The 21,001-nt window shown below is 43.4% G+C and overlaps 1 protein-coding gene and 4 non-coding genes across 5 annotated transcripts in view; 3 read left to right on the forward strand and 2 right to left on the reverse strand.

The window, feature by feature from the left end:
* The window catches only part of LOC145335841 (putative G-protein coupled receptor 139), a 47,110-nt gene that overhangs the window by 22,705 nt on the left and 3,404 nt on the right, over positions 1–21,001 (forward strand). Inside the window, exon 3 of the mRNA XM_080181567.1 lies at positions 20,305–20,511. Within this exon, the coding sequence (XP_080037693.1) occupies positions 20,305–20,511 (207 nt within the window). The remainder of the gene's footprint in view (positions 1–20,304; positions 20,512–21,001) is intronic.
* On the forward strand, positions 573–655 carry trnal-cag (transfer RNA leucine (anticodon CAG)). Its single transcript has one exon. It is a non-coding gene; the product is annotated as a tRNA-Leu (tRNA).
* On the reverse strand, positions 2,725–2,817 carry trnar-ucu (transfer RNA arginine (anticodon UCU)). The gene is given in 2 exon segments: positions 2,725–2,760; positions 2,780–2,817. It is a non-coding gene; the product is annotated as a tRNA-Arg (tRNA).
* On the reverse strand, positions 9,140–9,213 carry trnai-aau (transfer RNA isoleucine (anticodon AAU)). Its single transcript has one exon. It is a non-coding gene; the product is annotated as a tRNA-Ile (tRNA).
* Positions 14,573–14,646, forward strand: trnat-agu (transfer RNA threonine (anticodon AGU)). The gene has a single exon. It is a non-coding gene; the product is annotated as a tRNA-Thr (tRNA).

Raw genomic sequence — 21,001 nt, forward strand, 5'->3', positions numbered from 1 at the left:
CAATATTCTCAGGGAAGTGAAACTGCCGCCCCGAACTTCATGGAATCCCGACAGTAAGAAGGAGGCCATTCGGCTCACCGAGCCTGTGCCAACAACAACCACACACAGGCCCTATCCTCATCACCCCATGTATTTAACACGCTAATATTCCTAAGGGGAAATTCAACGTGACCATTCCACCGAACCAGGCACTAATTTTCTTGGCGGAACGGCCGATTCTGGAAAGACAATATCTGCCATTAGTGCTGCAAATGAAACTGAGGTCTGTTTTGGAGCTTCTGAAACCACATGTTTTCATGGTGGCAAACCTCTGCCCAAAGCTGGTGTCCTGATTTGAATCGATTGCCAGCTGGAGTTTCTCATTTGGATGAAGAATATGGAATGGTGCTGGACTATTCACCCCTCAAACCTGTGGGACTCTGAGTCTTACCTTCACCTTGGTCCGTGAACCTCAAAATAAGTGATCAGTTCACCCTCAATCAGTCAATGCGGAGACAGAGTTTGAAATGGTATAACAAGAAAGATGGAACTCTGATCGATTTGTGCAGAGGTTTTACACTCTATTGCAGGCAGTCAGGATGGCCGAGCGGTCTAAGGCGCTGCGTTCAGGTCGCTGTTTCCTCTGGAGGCGTGGGTTCAAATCCCACTCCTGACATTGGTTATATTTTCCTTCGAGCGGCACCATCCAAACCCAAGAAATCTCTCACGTGACACCACAAGGGCAGCAGATGCAGAGAATCAACGACCATCTCGAAGTTCCACTCCGAGACACACATCATCCTGACTTGGAAACATATTCCCGTTCCGATGGTTCACAATCCTGGAAATTCCTCCCGAACGGCAGTGTGTGTGCACTGACACCACATGAACTGCACTGGCTCCAGAATGAATTCATGGCCAATTACTCAAAGATAACTAATTTGGAGAATACAGGCTTCCCGGGTCAGTGACACACATTTCCCGGATGAATGAATCATTAAAAAAAATCTCGCGCCACACAAGGGGCACGCCTGCCTTCAGAGCAGAAGACTGTGTGTATGAATCACACCCTGAACACAGCTACTTTTATACCAGATTTGTGTCTGAAAACAGTATTTGGAACCAACTCACGATAAACCGCTCAATGTTGAACGGAAGAGTTTCACTGAGTGATGTGCCTGATGTTTTTGTTCAATATCGGGGGAAAGGGGGATTTGAAATCGGTGCAGTCATAGCCCACTGTAGGATCCAATTATTTTTCTTTCATGAATCTATCCGGGATCCCATTGCATCTGTGGAGAGAGAAACAGTCGTTTCAGTGTAAGGTCTGCATATGAAATGTGAACTATCTCTATTTTCACAAATCCTTTCCAGTACTGGTCGTAAATCTGTTTTCACAAACACTACCAGATCTGGAACGTATTTCCAGCATTCCGCTGTACCAAAGTTAGCAATGTCAGGCTCTGTTGCTTATTTGGTTAAAGTGCCTGTGTAACGGCAGGCATATCCTTGTTTCCAATCTCTGTGCACGGACACTTAATATCACTGATTTCCACAAATACGCAATATCCGGAACGACTTTCCAGCATTCGACCTTACAGAAAGTCTGTGTGGTTTAGTTGTTGAAATCGCCTTTCTGGTAAACAGGTGATGTGGGGTTTGAATCTCAGTCCAGCCTGGATTCCTTTCACGGGATCTTTGCAATTGTGCAAGTCACAATGTCCCTTCCTTGCTCGTCAATATTATCTATCCCTTCACAGTTGATGATCTTCAAAGATGAAACAAAAACAGAGACGCCCCACGAATTTTCCGACTGTTTATTTACACGATCGAGGTATTTTCATCACCTTGCATTGAAGAAAACATTTAATTTGCAACAAACCCAACGGTGTAAATTCTACAAACACAGTTTTCTTGTTTTTGTCCCCTCGGGGAATTTCTAACATTGTCAAATGACCTTAGAATCATACAATCCGGACAGTGTTGAAGGAGACCATTCTGCCCATCGAGTCTGTGGCGACTCTCCGACAGAGAATCGCACATAGGCCCTATGCCCGCTAATCTACCTGTACAAACACCTTGGGGACCGAGGGGCAATCCAGCATGGCCAATCCGCCCAAACTGCTCATCTTTGTGGGAGGAAACCGGAGCACCTGGTTTCCTGGGATAACTTGCCTGGGTGAATGCAACCTGAACAGCTCTACAAACATTTCCCACCATCCAGGAGAAAGCATCCCATTTCATTCTCTTCTCATGTATAAAAGTTCACTCCCTCCACTACAGACACACAATGGCAGCAGTGTGCACCATCTACAAGATGCACTGCAGCAACTCAGCAAGACTCCTTTTCCAGCACCTTCCAAACCCACGGCCACTACAGCCTAGAAGGACAAATGCAGCAGATACATCAGGATAACACCACCGCGCTGCAGGGCACTGATATTTATTGATTGATTTTTAGTTATTTATAAGTTGTTGTTGTTGCGTGTGAGTTTTTAATCTTCTTTATCTTCCAAAAGAAGCAGAAGAATTATTGAAAAATATGTTCCTACTTCCAACGCAATCAGCGAACGCAATATCAAACGTTAAGAAAGCCACTGGCGTTTGTGCTTTCTTCTGTGGTTTCCCTGAGAACCGAGTAAACAAACACAGCGTGGAAAGATAGCAGAGCAGGAAATATCTGTGTCAAAGCTGAATCGCGTCAATGAAGCAGCAAACCGTTTGCTACTAATCTGATCCAAAATGTGACCCTAATGGGATTTGAACCCACAACCTTTGAATAGCTAACCTGTTCTGTAATTAGAAGTACCAACGCGCTATCCATTGCGCCACAGAGTCACATACCCAGGGCTACCTTTACAGGGTCATATATGGATTCTTGACAATGTAACAGCTGCTGGTAAGTTCAACAATCTCGCATTTAAAAGGTCGGGAACTTCATTGATTGCAAACCATGTTGGACATCTTATGTCTCTTAAAACAGCGTTGGAATTGCAGACCTTTATGTTTTTTTATAGGAAATCTGTCCAGAATGATCCTCCCTCTCTCCTCCTCCTCATTCTCTTGCACAACTTGGAGTCTAATCTGGCAGGCTTCATAGTCGGGAGATACATTCTACTCCCTCTGTCACAGGGCGGATCAGTTGCATTAAAACCCCTGAACAGAACACAACACAAAGCTGGAAGCTGGAAATCTGAAACAAAAACAGGAAATGCTCAGCAGGAGAGGCAACACTTTGATGAATGGAGATTTGTGTAAAACCAGCTCCTGAGGCACAGCACAGCTGCACAGTTTAAAGTTTCCTTTAAATTTAAATTAAAATTAAATATTAAAAAATAAAAAAAAAATAAATTAAAATTAAAATTAAATTCAATAGGGATTGGAATGCCCTGCCTGCTGCAGTTGTAAATGCGCCTAGTTTGGGGGCGTTTAAGAGATCCGTGGATAGGTTTATGGATGGAAAGGGATTGGTTTAGGTTAGAGGATCATTGCTTGTTAATTGGTCGGCTGTTCTGCGCTGTAATGTTCTATGTTCTGTGTTCTATATATCCACAATGGATGCTCCATTCTGTGATTTTGAACAATTCAAATTGAGAATGTGCATTGTTATTCTAGTCGCCACAGCCTGAAAACCACTTCAGGCATTGATGTCACCCTTGGATTTTAAATTTGTAAATCCATTCTCTATCTTTTTGAAGCGAATATTGAAACATTATCCATCACCCGCTCAGTTCTTTTTGAACGAGAAGGAGAATTGAGGATATATTTGGATAACTTTCTCTGACGAAATTTGTACAGAAGCATAAAGGCGAGCATCACACAAAGCGCTTCATTAAACTCACCCGCTAAACATTGAAAGGTGACAGTTATTCATCAAGGGATGGAAATCCATTTATTCGTTTATTATTTGTGGACAATAGGAAAGTTGGAACAGTATGCAATCTGGACAATATAACTGAGCAGAGTGAAACACAATGGGGACTGGGTAAGATGAGCCTACCATGGGCAGTGAACAAAGTGGAGGTGCAATGTTGTCAGACGGAGCAGGGAGTCGTTGCAGAGTGAAGGTACATCAGAACGTGGGAGTGTTAAATGTTTAATGATCTCTGTACAAGTAGACGGTGAAATACAGAGCTAAGGCTGGATATTCAATGTGTTCTGGGATGGGTGAATAGACTGTGGCATCTTGGCATGGTGCAATAGGGACGAGGAACACTAAAGGTATACACTTTAATTTATATCACCTCTCCTAGAGCTTCGGACCGAAATATAACACTTCACACTTTCTTACATTAATTAAATTGCATCTTTCGCATGTCTGCCCATTCCACCAGCCGCTCTGTATCTTCTTGAAGATGTTCAAAATCCTTCTCACTAAAGTTTCACACTATTTTCAAGTTTTGTACTGCTGGTAAATTTTGAGTTTGAAACCTGTACACCCAGGTATCGATCAGTAATATATGTGGAGAAAAGCACGTTTCTCTCTATATACCAACCCCAATCGGAAATAGGTAAATTGTTGTGTAATATATGCTTTAATATGTTTGTACCAATAATTAAACTATTGCATAGTGAAATTCTGACTATTCTGAACAACAATGATTCAACATGCCACTTGGTTCAAAAGGAAATACATACCGGTACTAACACCCTTACTTAAAAAGCATAGCCTTGCTGATTTACCTGTATTTATATGATGAATAAACTCAGCACAACATGGGCAGGCGGGCCGAATGGAGTACTCCTGCTCTTATTCCCTATCTTCGTGTGTCTATATCCTGGTTGTTAATTTCCCCTCAACTGGATTGCTGAAACACACGGTTCACTGGGAATACCAGAACGAAACTAAAATATGAGAGAAAAATCAAACTGTGGGATTCTCAGCTCTGTCAGACTGTCTGGTCTTCAGACAAGATGACAACTGACGGCATTCAGCCAGTTTCCTGAATCCACAGCATGCGGTTATTTATCCGGTATATCCGATCCAAGAGACCCACAACACGGTTAAATGACCTTATATCGAGTGATTGTTTTTTTTTCTCGTGTTCTGCAGTTATATATTCTCTACAATGACTTCTCGGGAACACGAAACTGCTCCTGATTTCACTCATTCTCAGAATCTACTCTGGAGAGAAATGAAAGCAAACCCCGGGCTCGTCCGGGATTTAAACCCGGGGCCTCTCGCATTTTCATATCGTGACCCTAAGCGAAAAATCATACCCGTAGACCAACGAGCCAACTGCCAAGCGCTGTGCGATGGAAGCATCTTTTCAATGTCTCCTTTAGCTTTTTAACCATCTTTTCGGAACAACATTGTAAAATCAGGAATGTTCCCGAACAATGTTCCATTTCACTGTCTGTTCTGGTGAAGATCAGAAGCAGTGATATCAGTTTTCACCACTCGCCATGTCGACCTGTGGTTGTAACTCGCCAGTCGCGCCGGTAACCTCATTCTGACAGCCGGATTTGATTTGATTTGATTTATTTTTGTCACATGAAATAGTACACAGTGAAAGGTATGGTTTCTTGCAGACAAAGCATACCGCACATAGAGAAGGAAAGGAAAAAGTGCTGGATGTAATACCACCTCATCTTTCCACAAATAAGGGGACCAAAACTGGACACAATATTCCGGTTATGGCTTCATCAACACAATTGAAACAATATTTCTCTACTTTCTTACCCCAGTTTTTTTGCAATATATGCTTACATTCAAATTGCCATTTTAAAATTATACATTTTACCCGCATACTGACTTTCTGTGATTCTGGACAGAGACAGCCAGATCCCTCTGCCCAGACAGATTTTGAAACGGCTTTCCAGAAGGATAATAATTTGCCTTTCGCATTTATCCACATTGAACTCCATCTGCCAAAAGCTATCCAATTCTCCGAGTATATCGAGATCCATTTGTAATATTTTTACATCCTCTTCACCGCCTGCTTTCCCACAAATTGTGCATTATTCGCAAATTTTGTCCTGTTACACTCGACAAAAGAAAAACAACGTATTTCTTGACAAGATAAAAGTAAAGTCCTGCCGATGCTGGAATCTGAAATAACAAATGAAAATGCTGGAAAAAATCAACAGGTCTGACCTCATCTGTGGAGAGAGACCGGCTGAGATTGTCCAGCATGTTCAGACTTCAACACACCCCGTCTTTCCTCCAAAATTAAAAAAAGAACATGCGGTTTGATATGAACGGCAATCGCACCTTTCTGTCTCCACCTGATTTGTGTTTTTTCTTCATGCATCCATCTCATTCTCTTTCCTGCTAATCCAAAAGTCTTAATTAGTTAGTTAAATCCGCTGTTTGCTGCATTAAACGGTTCTCCGTATTGGGGAAAATAACTGATCTCGTCAGAACTGAGTTGTCGCTCCGGAAGTGTAAGTGACAAGTGCACAATGTGTATGGTCACTTCGCGTGTCAGCTCCTCGTTAGTATACTGGTTAGTGTCCCTGCCTGTCACGCGGGAGACCGCGGTTCAATTCCCCGACGGGGAGTTTATCGCAATTTTACTACTTCAAATTGTACTTGTGTTGTTCTCAAACTTTCAAAATAGAAACGAAAAAGACTGTCATGAAATGAAACTTTCAAAAATGCAAATCTTTACATTTGTACCGACACTTTTCGTGACCTGAGATCAACGTTCGTTTAGTTCATCAGCATTTTGGCTCACCTTTGATCTGGCGATGTCACGTAGTCAACACGTCGAATATTACCCTGATATTCGCACAATGTCAATAAATGCTGTGATTTCATATTTTTCAGTTCTATTTTTGGGTGATCCACTGATTCCCAAATCCTTGAAAATAGAAAGGAAACCTCCAATGTTTTTCAATATTGGAAATACCTTTGAGTCTGTGAGTTGTGAAGATTCATGCAGCGTGAAGAATGGAATATTAATGCATGATTGTAAGAACAGGAAGGTTCAGTTCGAGCTGGACAAAATTTTGCTGAGGCCACCGCTGGAGGACAGTGTGCAGTTCCGGTCAAATCACTACAGTTAGGATTTCATTCCGTTGGAGAGTGTGCAGTTTCCATTTACCAGGGACCAGATCGTTGCCTGGGATGGAGAATTTGAGCAATGAAGAGAGTCCATGTAGACAACATTCACTGTCCGATTCTCATCAACCACATTTGTCACTTCCTTGAAACACTCCGTGATGTTCGTGAGACACGGCCTCCCCTTTACAAAACCATATTGTTTCTCACTAATATGTCCACTCATTTCCAAGTGGGAAAAGATCCTATCTCGAAGAATCCTCTCCAATAATCCCCCGGCCATTGATGTAAGGCTCACCGGCCTGTAATTACCTGGATTGTTGCTGTTATCCTTCTTCAACAAAGGAACAACATAGGCATTTCTTCAATCATCTGGGACCTCCTCTGTCGCCAGTCAGAATACAAAGATTTCTCTCAAGGCTCCAACAATTTCCTCCCTTGTCTCTCTCAGTATTTGGGGTATATTCCATCAGACCTATCTTGTCGACCTTAATATTTCTCAAAGGCACCAATACCTTCTCCGTTTTGATCTCAACATGACTCAAACCACCTGCACATCCTTCCCCAGACTCATCATCACACACGTCGTTTTCGGTCAACATGACGCAAAGTGCTCATTTAATACTTCACCCATTTACTCTAGCTCCACGCATAGATTCTCTCCCTTGCCCTTGAGTGGGCCAACCCTCTCCCTGGCTACCCTCTTGCTCGTTATGTATGTATAAACAACCCTGGGATTTTCCTTAATCCTGCTGGCCAGTGCATTTTTCGTGGCCACTTTTAGCCTATTGTTTCATTATGTTTTTCATCTTCCTCATCAGGTTAAGGAGCGGCGCTCCAAAAGCTCATCTTACCAAATAAATCTGTTGGACTTTAACCTGGTGTCCTGCTGCTACTTAATGTGCCTCCCCCAGTCCAACGTCAGCAACTCCGCGTCTGTCAGTGAGAGAATGGAATTAATACTGTATCTGTCATCCATGATCTGCATACAGATTTGCTCCTCTATCTCTTTCTCACCACACTTCCCTTTTTCCTTCTCTATCACTTCTGATCACGTTGTATTGAATAGTAATTGCCTGGTGTTCTATGTGACTGATGTAGTCACTCTGTCCGTGGTACTGTTGGGGACTCAATGTGTATTTGCCAGTTAGTGGGAGCTGAGAGTGACTGCGGGGTTCATTCCCTCCCTGCGATGCTCTTCCATTTTGGGATTAATGTTGTAACTGTCCTTCTCGGTCACTATATGAGGGGACTGGGTTTACTTTTACCTATCAGTCTCTGCAACTGCCTGTGGGGTTCATCCTCTAATTGTCAGTCTCTGGCTGTGTAAATCAATGTGTACTCTTTAAATATCAGAGAAGAGAGAAAATTACAGCACAGGAGCAGCCCTTCAGCCCTCTGAGCCTCCGCCGACCATGCTGCCCATGTGAACTAAAACCTCCTTTCAGTCTGTGGCACTGAGCCTGCTTTCTGCTCAATGGGCCGAGTGGAATTAGTTGGGCAGGCCAGGGCATTTCATGCATCACTGTAGATTCGATGGGCCAAACGGCCTCTTGTAAACTATCCTATTCTCTGATACATGGCCTTACAACCCAAGCTTGGAAAATTATGTATTCATAGGTAATGTATTTTGGGTGGATGTCAGTATAAACTGCAGAAATTTGGTTCATGTCTTAAAACTCACAGTTTGTTTTCCCCGCATAGAATTGTTGATATTTCAAACACTGTCTGATTTTGTTGTGAAAGCTGAAAATGTAGTGACTTTTAGAACACTTCATAGAATCATAGAATCACGACAGTGCAGAAAAAGGCCATTTGGCCCATCGTGTCTGCACCGACCACAATTCCACCGAAGCCCGACCCCTATATCCCTACATCTTTACCCCGAATCCCTCTCACCTCTCCATCTCAGGACACAGATGGTAAATTTTAAAATGGCCAATCAACCTAACCCGCACATCTTTGGACTTTGGGAGGAAACCGGAGTACCCGGAGGAAACCCATGCAGATACCAGGAGAATGTGCAAACTCCACACAGGCATTGATCTAAGCCAGGAATCGAGCCAACGTCCCTGGAGATGTGAAGCAGCAATGCTAACCACTGTGATACCATGCCATCCAATGTGTACCAGTTTGAGGGGAAAAAAAACAAATTGGCCGGTGTGGGGACCGAACCCGCGACCTTGGCGTTATTAGCATCACGCTCTAACCAGTTGGGCTAACCGGCCACAGGGGCAGAAACTGGCCAGGGATAGTTATCGGGTGTGCATGGTAGCGCAGTGGTCCGTCTCATGTTGTTGAGTTTGTTTTCTTCTCTGCTGTTGTGTAAAATGCTTCCCTGACATTGTGTTTCCGGCTCTCGAACTATTTTTTTTCTTCTGTTCTATTAATATGTCCCTTTTTTTTTAGCAAACGTGTTCCCTGTTGTGTGAAAAGATTCTCCATCAAGCTGTCTTTTTGTCAGTGAATTTTTGTATCTTGTGTTAAAATGTTCTCTCTTCTTGTGTGAAACTTTGGTTGCACCGTGTTGCGTTGGGCTTGGGTTGTCTTTGGGGCTGTCTTGTGAGTGCGGCTGAAGAATCTGGCACTGACGCACCTCCTGACGGTTTGGGCAGACATGTCGAGTCGAAGGTAGCGGCCTTCCGGAGGAGTCCAATTCGACTCTTTCCTCTTTGGTTCCTGCACCACGGATCTCTTTGGCTGTCTCGGGTTTTCACTGTTGGCCTCTTGGTGTTTGTGGAAGAATTCCCGCAGCCTCATTGGCCTGATGAATTCCTCTGTGTCTGCTGAGAGACTGATGGGGCCTATTTGATGGGACTGAAATTTAGACATCAGAGAAAGATACAACAGACAAGAAATGTTCTCATTATATTGAATCTGGGACAGAGGAATATCGAAATACTAAATGTGTTGGCCATATTAATTCGAAATCCACCAATACGCTGCTTTCCTCTGTATTCATCAGTTAAATACCAATAAATGAGCAAGGCGATGCTTTTTAATTGGAAGAATTGGTAACGTTAGGTATTTTATTTTGAACAAAGTAACATTTTGCGTCATTGTTGCTTGACGTAGTTAGAATTTCATTTTGCAACAGTTTAATTATTAGCACAAACTCATTAAAACATATTTTACACATAAATTTACTTATTTCTGATTGGGGATGGAATATCGGGAGAAACGTGCTTTTCTTGAGATAAATTACTTACCTATATCTGGGTGTACAGGTTTCAATCTCAACATGTCCCAGTGGAGCCAAACTTGAAAATGTTGTGAACTTCAGTGAAAAGGATACTGATAATCTTCAAGATGATATGGACAGGCTGGTGGAATGGCCAGACACGTGACAGACGCAACTTAATTGACGTTAGGAAGTTTGAACTGATGCATTTTGGTCCGAAGATCAAGGAGAGATGATATAAAATAAAGGATATGCCTTTAGCCTTCCAAATCCCTATTGCACCTTTAGCACGCCAAGATGCCACAGTCCCTTCACCCATCTCAGTACCCATTAAATATCCAGCCTGAAGTCCGCATTTCACCGTCTACTTGTACAATGATCATTAAACATTTGACACTCCAACTTTCCTTGGCATCTTCTGCAATGATTCCCTGCTCCGTCTGACAACTCAGTCAATGTCGCTCCTTCACTTTGTTCACTGCCTATGGTAGGATTATCCTGCCCAGTCCCCATAGTGTCCCAGCTTGCTCAATTATATAGCCCAGATTGCATACTGTTTCAATTTATCTATTCTACATTAATAATAAATGATACATAGAACCAACCCTTGATGAAACACTATCACCTTCCAATGTTCAGCGGGTGAGTTTCATGAACAGCTGTGTGTGATTCCCGCCTTTATGTTTCTGTACAAATTTAGTCAAAGGAAAGTCATCCAAATATATGTCCAACTCTCCTTCTCTTTCACAAAGAACTGAGCGTGTGTTGGATACAGTTTCAACAGTAGCTTTAAAAAGATAGAGAATGGATTTACAAATTTAAAATCCAAGGGTGACATCAATGCCTGAAGTGGTTTTGAGGCTGTGGCGACTAGAATAACAATGCACATTCTCAAGTTGAATTGTTCAAAATTATAGAATGGAGCATCCATTGTGGATGAAAGGAAACTTTAAACTGTGCAGCTGTGCTGTGCTTCAGGAGCTGGTTTTACACAAATCTCCGTTAATGAGATGTTGCCTCACCTGCTGAGCATTTCCAGCATTTTCTGTTTTTTTTCCCCCAGATTTCCAGCTTCCAGTTTTTGCGTTGTGTTCTGTGCAGGTGTTTTACTGCAATTGGGAACAGGTTCTGATCAGCCCTGTGACAAATAGAGCAGGGTGTGTCTCCCGACAATCAAACCTGCAAGATTAGACACCAAGCTGTACTGAGAATGAGGAAGAGGGAGAGCGAGGATCATTCCGTGGCGGACAGATTTCCAGTGTAAAGGAAACGAAGATCTGTATTTCCCCAGCTGTTTTAAAGATATATGATGTCCCAGCATGATTTGCAGTCAATTAAGTTCCTCTTAACTGTTCCCGACATTTTAACGACGAGATTGCTGAACTTATCAATAGTTTCCTCATTGTCAAAAATTCACATATGAACAAGTAAAGTTCCACTTTGCGGCTCTGTGGCGCGTTGGGCTTCTACATAATGGCAAATCATCCATTCAAGGGTTGTGGGTCCAAATCCCACCAGAGATGGATTTTGGATCAGTTTAACAGAAAACCAGTTGCTGCTTCATTGATGTGATTCACCTTCGGCACCGGCATTTCCTGCTCTGCCATCTCTCCATGCTGTTTCTGTTAACCCGGCTCCCAGGGAAACCAGTGACTCGAGAATAAATCACAAACCTTTCTTAAAGTTTGACACAACGTTCGCTGGTTGGGTTAGAAATATTAGCATCTTTTTTCAGCTGGATATTGCACTTCTTTTGGATGATAAAGCTGATAAAACAAAACGCACACGCAACATCAACAACTTACAAAGAACGACAATTAATAAATATTTATGAGTGCCCTGCAAAGCTGTGGTCTAATTCTGATGCATCTGCTGCTCTGGTCTTTCGAGTTTCTAGTGGTCTGGGTTTGGAAGGTGTTGGAAAAGGAGTCTTGCTGAGTTGCTGCAGTGCATCTTGTAGATGGTGCACTCTGCTGCCATTGTGTGTCTGTAGCGGAGGGAGTGAATTTTTTTATGCATGGGAAGCAAATGAAATGAAATACTCTGTCCTGCATGGTGCCAAATTTGTGTACTGCTGTTCAAGTTGCATTCCCCCAGGCAAGTTATCTCAGGAAACCAGGTTCTCCGGTTTCCTCCCACAGCCCAAAGATGAGCAGGTTGAGTGGATTGGCCATGCTAGATTGCTGCTTGGTCCCCAAGGTGATGTGTGGGCAGATTAGCGGGCTGGACGCGTGGCGTTGCGGGGATAGGTCCTATGTGTGATTCTCTGTCAGATTCGGTACAGACTCGATGGGCAGAATGGTCTCCTTCAGCACAGCCGGGATTGTATTTTTCTAAGACCTGTGTTCGAAATTCCCTGAGAAAATATTGGAAAGCTGAGCTTGTGGAACTAACAGCATTGGGTTTATTGCAGATGTTTTTTTTTTATACACTGCAAGATGATGAAAATACCTGGACCATGTCAATAAATAGTAGAGACATTGGTAAGGAGACCCAAAATATGTTTTTTTTTCATCTTTGTAGACCATCCACTGTGAAAGGAAAAACACAATAGACTTGCAAGAAATGGATCTTAGGACTGGGGCTGTTCCAATTATTAGTGGGAAAGAAGCAAGGCGCTTAGCTGGGATTCAAACCCAGGATCTCCTGCTGAATAGACAGGCACTTTAACCAACTAAGCCACAGAGCCTTTTACTGCTCTGAGTGGGTACAGCGGAATTTTGGAAATTCCGGTGGGATTTGTGAGCGTATCTTTCCGAATAGAGATAGCTCACTTTTCAAATGCAGACCTTTCACGGGGACCACCGTTTCTCTCTCCACTGATGCTGTGGGATCTAAGATACAGTAAGGTTTACAAAACAATGGTTGGAATGCGAGTCTTTAACAGGTAATCAAATGTTAAAGGTACAGACAATGTGAGTGGAGAGAGGGTTAAGCACAGGTTAAAGAGATGTGTATTGTCTCCAGGCAGGACAGTTAGTGAGATTCTGCAAGTCCAGGCAATTCGTGGGGGTTACAGATGGTGTTGGCATGAACCCGAGATCCTGGTTGAGGCCATCCTCATGTGTGCGGAACTTGGTTATCAGTCTCTGCTTAGCGACTCTGCATTGTCATATGTCATGAAGGCCGGCTTGAGGTTGCTTACCTGGAGATCAGAGGCCGAAAGCCCGTGACTGCTGAAGTGTTCCCCAGCAGGAAGAGAACACTGTGGTCTGGTGATTGTCAAGTGGAGTTCATTCATCCGTTGTCGTAGCGTCTGCCTGGTCTCCCCAGTGTACCATGCTTCGGGACATCCTTTCCTGCAGTATATCAGGTAGACAATGTTGGCCGAGTTGCAAGAGTATTTACCGTGTACCTGGTGGATGGTATTCTCATGTGTGATGATAACATCCATGTCGATGATCCGGCATGTCTTACAGAGGTTGCTGTGGCAGGGTTGTGTGGTGTCGTGGTCACTGTTCACCTGAAGGCTGGGTAGTTGCTGCGGACAATGGTCTGTTTGAGGTTGTGCAGTTGGTTAAAGGAAAGAAGTGAGGGTGTGGGGATGGCCTTGACGTGATGTTCGTCTTCATCAATGACATATCGAAAGCTCTGTAGAAGATGTTGTAGCTTCTCCGCTCCGAGGAAGTACTGGACGGCGAAAGATACTCTGTCTGCCGTGTCCGATGTTTGTCTTCTGAGGAGAATAGACCATGCAGACGCTACGACAACCGTTGAATGAACACCGTTCGACAATCACCAGGCAAGAGTGTTGTCTTCCTGTTGGGGGTCACTTCAGCTGACACGGGCATTTGACCTCTGATCTCCAGGTAAGCATTCTCCAAGGCGGCCTTCATGACATACAACAACACAGAGTCGCTGAGCAGAGACTGATAGCCAAGTTCTGCACAAAGGAGAACGGCCTCAACCGGGATCTTGGGTTCATGTCATACTATCTACGACCGCCACGATTTGCCTGGACTTGCAAAATCTCACTAACTATCCTGGAGAAAAATACACATCTCTTGAACCCGTGCTTAACGCTCTCTCCACTCACATTGTCTGTACCTTTAAGACTTGATTAGCCCTAAAGACTCACATTCCAATCATTATTTTGTAAATTGAGTTTGTGTCTTTATATGTCCCTGTTTGTGAACTGAAATCCCACTCACCTGATGAAGGAGCAGCGCTCCAAAAGCGAGTGGTTTGTACTATCAAAAAAAAAACTGTTGGACTTTAACCTGGTGTTGTAAGTTTTTTTTTATCCTATCCTAGATGCCATAGCATCTGTGGAGAGAGAAACGGTCGTCTCTTGAAAGGTCTGTACGAAAACTGAACTTTCTCCATTTTCACAGATACAGTCACAAATACCACCGGACCTGGAACGTATTTCCAACATTCGGCTGCAGAGACGCCCACTGGTAGCAGGTTCTGTGGCTTAGTTGGTTAAAGCGCCTGTCTAGTAAACAGGAGTTCCTGGGTTCAAATCCCAGCAGAGCCTTGTCTCTTACCCATTGATTTTTGTAACAGCGCCACTCCAACTATCCATTGTTTGGAAGTCAGTTTTGTCTTTCCCTTCACAGTGGGTGATCCACAGCGATGAAAAAAAATTCTGCACTCCCCACAAATGATTTATTGAAATGATCCAGATATTTTCATCATCTTACTGTAAAAAATAACTGCAATAAACCCAATGCTGTAAGTTCCTCAAGCTCAGCTTTCCAATATTTTCTCAGGGAATTTCGAACACAGTCAAATGGCCTTAGAACCACACAATCCCCAGACTGCTGAAAGAGACCTTCTGCCCATCGAGCTCGTACCGATTCTGACAGAGAATCGCACATAGGACCGATCTCCGCAGTATTTACCCCAGTCCAACACCGACATCTCCACATCTAGGATAGATAAATGAAAGAAAAATAATTGAAACCCACAGTGGACCATCGAGACAGCACCGATTTTCCTGTAAACCTTCCAAATCCGCCTTTCCCCGACACCCGCTCACCAGGGACTCAGGGGAACTGCTCCTTACGAATTAACAAAAGCGAGAACATCAGAGGGAATCACCCACATCACTCAGTGAAGCTCTTCCACTAAAAATTGAACGGTTTATCGTAAGCTTGTCCCAGTCACTGTTTTCAGACTCACATCTGGTATAAAAGTAGCCGTGTTCGGGGTGTGATTCACACACACACACACACACACACGCACAGACACACACACACACACACACACACACACACACACACAGAAACACACATATCTTTCTGCTCTGAAGGCAGATTGCTCCTCCTGTGGGACGAGGTGATTTTTTTTGAACGCTTCATTCATACGGGGTGTGTGTGTGTCTGGCCCGGGAATCATTCATTGTTCAAATTAATTCTCTTTGAGAAATTGGAGTTGAATTCATCCTGGAGCCACTCCGGTCCATGTGTTGGACGTGCACATAAACTATTTTCCGGGAGTGAGTTCCAGGATTGTGAGCCAGCCATGGGCACGGCGGTATGTTTCCAAGTCAGGATGATGTGTCTCGGAGTGGAACTTACCGGTGGCCGTTGTTGTTTCTGCTGCACTTGTGCTGAGAGATTTCTTAGGTTTGGATGGTGCCTCACAAAGGATTAAAAAAAGCGTTAGAGTTTGGATTTGAATCCATTCCTTTAGAGCAGACTACGTTCTGAACACAGCGCCTTAGGCCGCTCGGCCGTCCTGACTACCTTAGCTAAAGTGGAAAATCTCTGCACAATCGATTTGAATTCCATCTTTGTTGTTATTACATGTTCACTCGATGTGTTTTTCCATTTTCCAACCCCAGCCAGAGGCCTGTATCTGAGTCCCATCCTTCCCCAAGCCGCCGGGGGGTGAGGAGCTTCTCATTGCTGCATTGCTCTGTTTGCTCAAATCAACAAAGACCCAATTCCCGCCCTTCCTGTTCCTTACAGGAAGGTGTTGAGAGTGTCAGATCTGAGCAATGTGAAGTATCCAATTGGAGAGTTACATCCTGGCCACAGGAATATCTCTCCACAGCTGCTTTCGGAGCTGCTGAATATTTCCAGTATTTCCTCTTTCTGATTTTGTGTCTTCATTACAGGAGTTCATTTACTGACAACACAAAACTTGTCTCTCGGGCCCAGCTCCAGACACAGCTTTTCTGTGACCTTCAGACAGACAGTGTCACTTTTCACTTTCCTACACACATGCTTTAAAATCAGCTGTTTCACACTCAGCAGCCTGTGACATTGCCTTCAAACCTCACCCCACCCTCCACCCGCACACCAAGGTCTCAGGGATCCCACTGCTTCTAGGATCTCGAAAAAAGCAATGGGATCACAGTGTTTGTGAGGGAATGTGAAAGGTTAGTCCACACTCAGAAACAGACGGGTTACGTGAGAACCTCTCTCCATCTCTCTCTCTCTCTCTCTATCTCTCTCTCTCTCTCACACACACACACACACACACACACACACACACACACACACACACACACACACACACACACACAGACAAACCACAATCGCCACGGCAAATGGTCAAATTTGACTTCGATAAAACAAAATCTGGAATTAAAAGTCTGACGACAATGAATCGATTGTCATAAACCAATACAACCGGTTCACTAATGTCCTTTAAGAAACGATTTTTTGCCTGGTCTGGACCTACATGGGGCCCCGACACACAGCAACTTTGGTGACTCTAAGCTGCCCTCTGAGGTGACCTATCAAGCCGCTCAGTCAAACGCCAGTTTGAGATGGGCAATAATTGCGGGCCCAGCCAGCGACACCCACATCGCAGGAATGAATAAACAAATTAAATGGGTGATTCAGAATGAGGGGGTACACAATTTCGTTGCTGTACCAAAGGTTGAGAGATACAGAATTAATTTAGAAACGATATTTCAGTTCCGGAAGCTGGCAGTCAGAACAAATCACTTGTACAGACACAGTTTAGCTTTAGAATCAGAAAGACACCAATCCCCATAAAGCAACAGATAATGGAAAACAGTCTGCAGAGAGACTGATGCAGCAGAGAAAACATTCCTTCTGGTGATATCAGAGCTTGCCATGGCTCCTGCTCTGTCCAAGATCGCAAAAGAAAACTACAAAGTGTCGTGAAAGAAGCCAGTCCATCACACAAACCAGCCTCCCATCCATTGACACTTCCCGCTGCCTTGGAGAAGCAGCCAGTTTAATCAGGCAGTGAAACACACTGGACACAATCTCTTCCATCGGCTTCCGTCAAAATAAAAGTTACAAAAATTTTGAGGAAAGCGCTAACCAACTAAAGAACAGCTTCTTCCCTGGTGCTAACAAAATTCAGACTGGATTTACCTCGTAATAATTTGGTCTTTCTCTACAGGTTGCTTTACCTGTAACATTAGATTGTGCGCTCTCTCCTTTCCTTATCTATGTATGGTATTTCTGCCTGTATAATATGCAAGAAACATTAGTTTTCACTGTACACGAATACGTGGTGTAATAATAAGTCAAATCAAAGAACGTGAAACAGATATAAAGGTAAAATTGCCGGAGTCACAACTGACCAGAAGTTGCTTTCCCCCTCAATGGGGAGAGATTATTGGTGGTGGTTTAGCCTCAGGATCACCACGCCTCAGATGACAGACAATGCTGTTCCACCTGAACTGCCACTTTTCAAGATCTGTGGACCTGTGCGCCCAGATCTCAGTGTGCCTATGCTAATGATTGTTCTGCCATTTATTTTACAGCTCCCATCTAAGTTGGAGCTACAAAACGCATCAGCTCGCTTTTGGACGGATTAAGTTCCATCTGTCATTTCTCTGCCCATTTTTCCAGCCGATCTATATTCTGCTGTATTCTCTGACAATCTTCATCACTATCCGTAACTCCGTCAATCTTAGTATTATCCACAAACTTCCCCGCGGGACACCACTAGTTATTGAACTCCACATTGTGGTTTACTAAGCGAGCTGTCCTTTGAGGAGGAATAGAAGCTGGAGTCAGCCATTCTGCCCTAACGGGGCAGAATTATGATAATGACCGATCGTTCAGCTCAGGAACCTGGCGCCACTCGCAGCCAATGACTTTAGCTTCCTTTATCCTCAAGCGATTTCAATAATTAATTATTGGAATCATACAATGTTTTGGCTTGAACTGCTTCCTGTGGTACAGAATTCCGTTGACCAATCGTTCTCTGGGTGAAGACATCTCGCAACACCTCAGTGGTTTAAGGTGTACCCTGTGTCCGTAGGCTGTAGCCCTTGTCTGGACTTCACTACCATCAGAAATATTCTTCCGACAGCACCTCGCTAGTCCTGTGAGAACTTGAGAGTTTTCCATGATATCCTGCTCATGTTTCAAAACTCCAGCGAATATAATCCCAACTGTTGGAATTACTCTTCATCCAGAGATCTCTGGGGTCATACTTGTTCTACTCCTTCCATGTCAAACTATCCTTCGTCTAATCAGGAGACCACAAGTTCACACAATATTCCAGGTGTTGTGCCACGAAGGTCCTGTAAAATTGCAGCATGACATCATTGCTCTGGCACTCTAAACATCTCACTACGAAGGAAAATAAAGCATTTACTTTCTTCACCGCCTGCTGCAGCTGCATGCTTACTCTCAGCCACTTGTGTGAAAGGACACATTGTTGGACATTTTCTCTTATCCTGTTGTCATTCAGATAACACTCTGACTTCCAGTTTTTGCTGCAAAGTGGATAATCTCACATCCATCCACATTACACTGTATCTGCCCTTCACTTACTCACTCACATAACTTGTCCAAAACACAGTGAGACATCTCTGCAAACCACTTACATCTCATTGTCTCATCCAATTTTTTGACATTTGCAAATGTGCAGATATATTTATTTCCCTAACCTAAATCTTACATGTATAATCTGAACAGTTGGGCTGCTAGCACCGATATCTGCTCTGACAGATTCACATTGGCTGTATCTGGGCTAAAGGCCAATTTACAGCAATGCTTTATTTCCTGTGTGACACTCAGTTTTCTATACATTTCAATGCAGTGCCCCCAGTCCGATGCATTATGATTTTGTACACTTATCTGCCATATCTGGACCTTGTTGAAAATCTTCAAAAAGTGCACGTATACCTCATCTATTGGCTCCCCGTCATCAACTCTATGAATCTTCTCATCGAAGAACTCTGTTTGATTTATCAAGTTAATTTTCCTTTTATAAACCCATGCTGACCCTGGCTGGTCCTACCACTGTTTACCATGTGGTCTGCTATAAAATTATTGAGTTTCCCCGCCTGGCTCACTGGTCCATGATTCTCCGTTTTCTGTCTACATCTCTCTGAGAGGATAACTAGTGGGGTTAGATTGGTTACCATCCAATATGTGTAGAAAGTTCCAGAGTCCATTGGAATATAGGAAGATGACGACCAATGCTTGCGTTATTTCTGGGGAATTCTGGGGGCCAGAATCCATAATTCTGATGTAAATGAAGAAGGGACGAAGGATTTGCGGTGTGCATAGGGGCGGAGTTCATCACTGGAGCTGAAGGTGCCGCGGATCAATCCTGGTGCTCGATGGAAATTTATTATTTTTGAGTTTGTAGCGATGTGATGTATCAAGTGAATTGTAAGGTCAATTATTACTCAACATCACTGCTTTTGATATTCTGTCACATGTTCGCTCGACCAGGTAGTGGAGAATAGTCCTTCTCTTATGCCTTTGATGGGCGATCACTTAATTTATTTCAAGTCTCACAATTCCCCGTGATGAATTTTTAACGTGTGCCCCGAGAATATCGATTACAGGGGCAAAGAATTTGCGACGTCAGCAATGCCTGCAGCTATGTATGCTGGCCATTCACTGTGCTATTTTGCACCTTAGTGTCCCTCTGTAATACTCATGTGTCTCATTACATTACACACATTAGCTTCGTGCAAACCTGCGGCACTGATGGGACTAATTAGAACCTGTTTGTTCAGTCACTGTAACCAATATGAGTTTCCACGGACATTAATTGTATCACTGGAGATTTTACCTGTTCTATTAATAGGACCATTCTATCGTAACGTGCCAATGGAAGCATTCATCATCGGCACTTAAAAGAGTTAGTGGTTCCAGAGAGACAGAAAATCTCAGATACGGTAGATTAGAATCTCGGAGCAGCATATTGTACCTTACAACACTGGATGGGAATCTAGGAATAGAAGATTGGAATTCCATAACAATTGCTCAGAATATGCGACTCTTAGATCGGAATGTCACAACTATTGGCAAGAGTTTTTCGTCGGAGATAAACTACCTGAATACATATTCTTATGTATTGACATTACCGTCACGAATCTACTGGGCATTGCTGATCATGCAGTACATTTATTACCCGATTTTGGCCATTATTGGTGTCCCTGGTAAGTCTTTACGTCAGGAAAATAATGTTGAAAATGTTGTTAGACTGTCACTCTGCCGTTACTCTCTCGTCTGTTTCAATTTCTCTGGCAAATAAAATTCATGCAAAATATGTTCTCTAATCATATTCCTGTTATCTAAATATTGGTAAGGGAAAACATTCACTTCAATCTGCATCAGAAACTCAATTCTTTACACACATTGTCTTTTCCCTCTCTGCTCAATGAATGAGGTTGCATGAGATCTATCCAAACTTCAGACGGTTTATTTGAAGGTGATCTATGTTCTGAGTCAATATTGTCTGTGTTAGCAATTCTGTGTAATGCTGCTTTAAGAATAAAATCCAACCCGCATCTTAGATAGTCCAGCTCCTGAATAAACCCATTTCTGTGCCTTTGCTGAATCTAAACTCCTACATTCCACCATTTCCCTGTTCAGTCTATCTGTTGTACGAGCCCATTAAATGGAACTAATTCGAAACTCGGCTGTCAT

The sequence above is a fragment of the Carcharhinus amblyrhynchos genome, unplaced genomic scaffold (assembly GCF_965287045.1).
Source record: "Carcharhinus amblyrhynchos unplaced genomic scaffold, sCarAmb.v2.hapA scaffold_42, whole genome shotgun sequence".
NCBI lineage: Eukaryota > Metazoa > Chordata > Chondrichthyes > Carcharhiniformes > Carcharhinidae > Carcharhinus > Carcharhinus amblyrhynchos.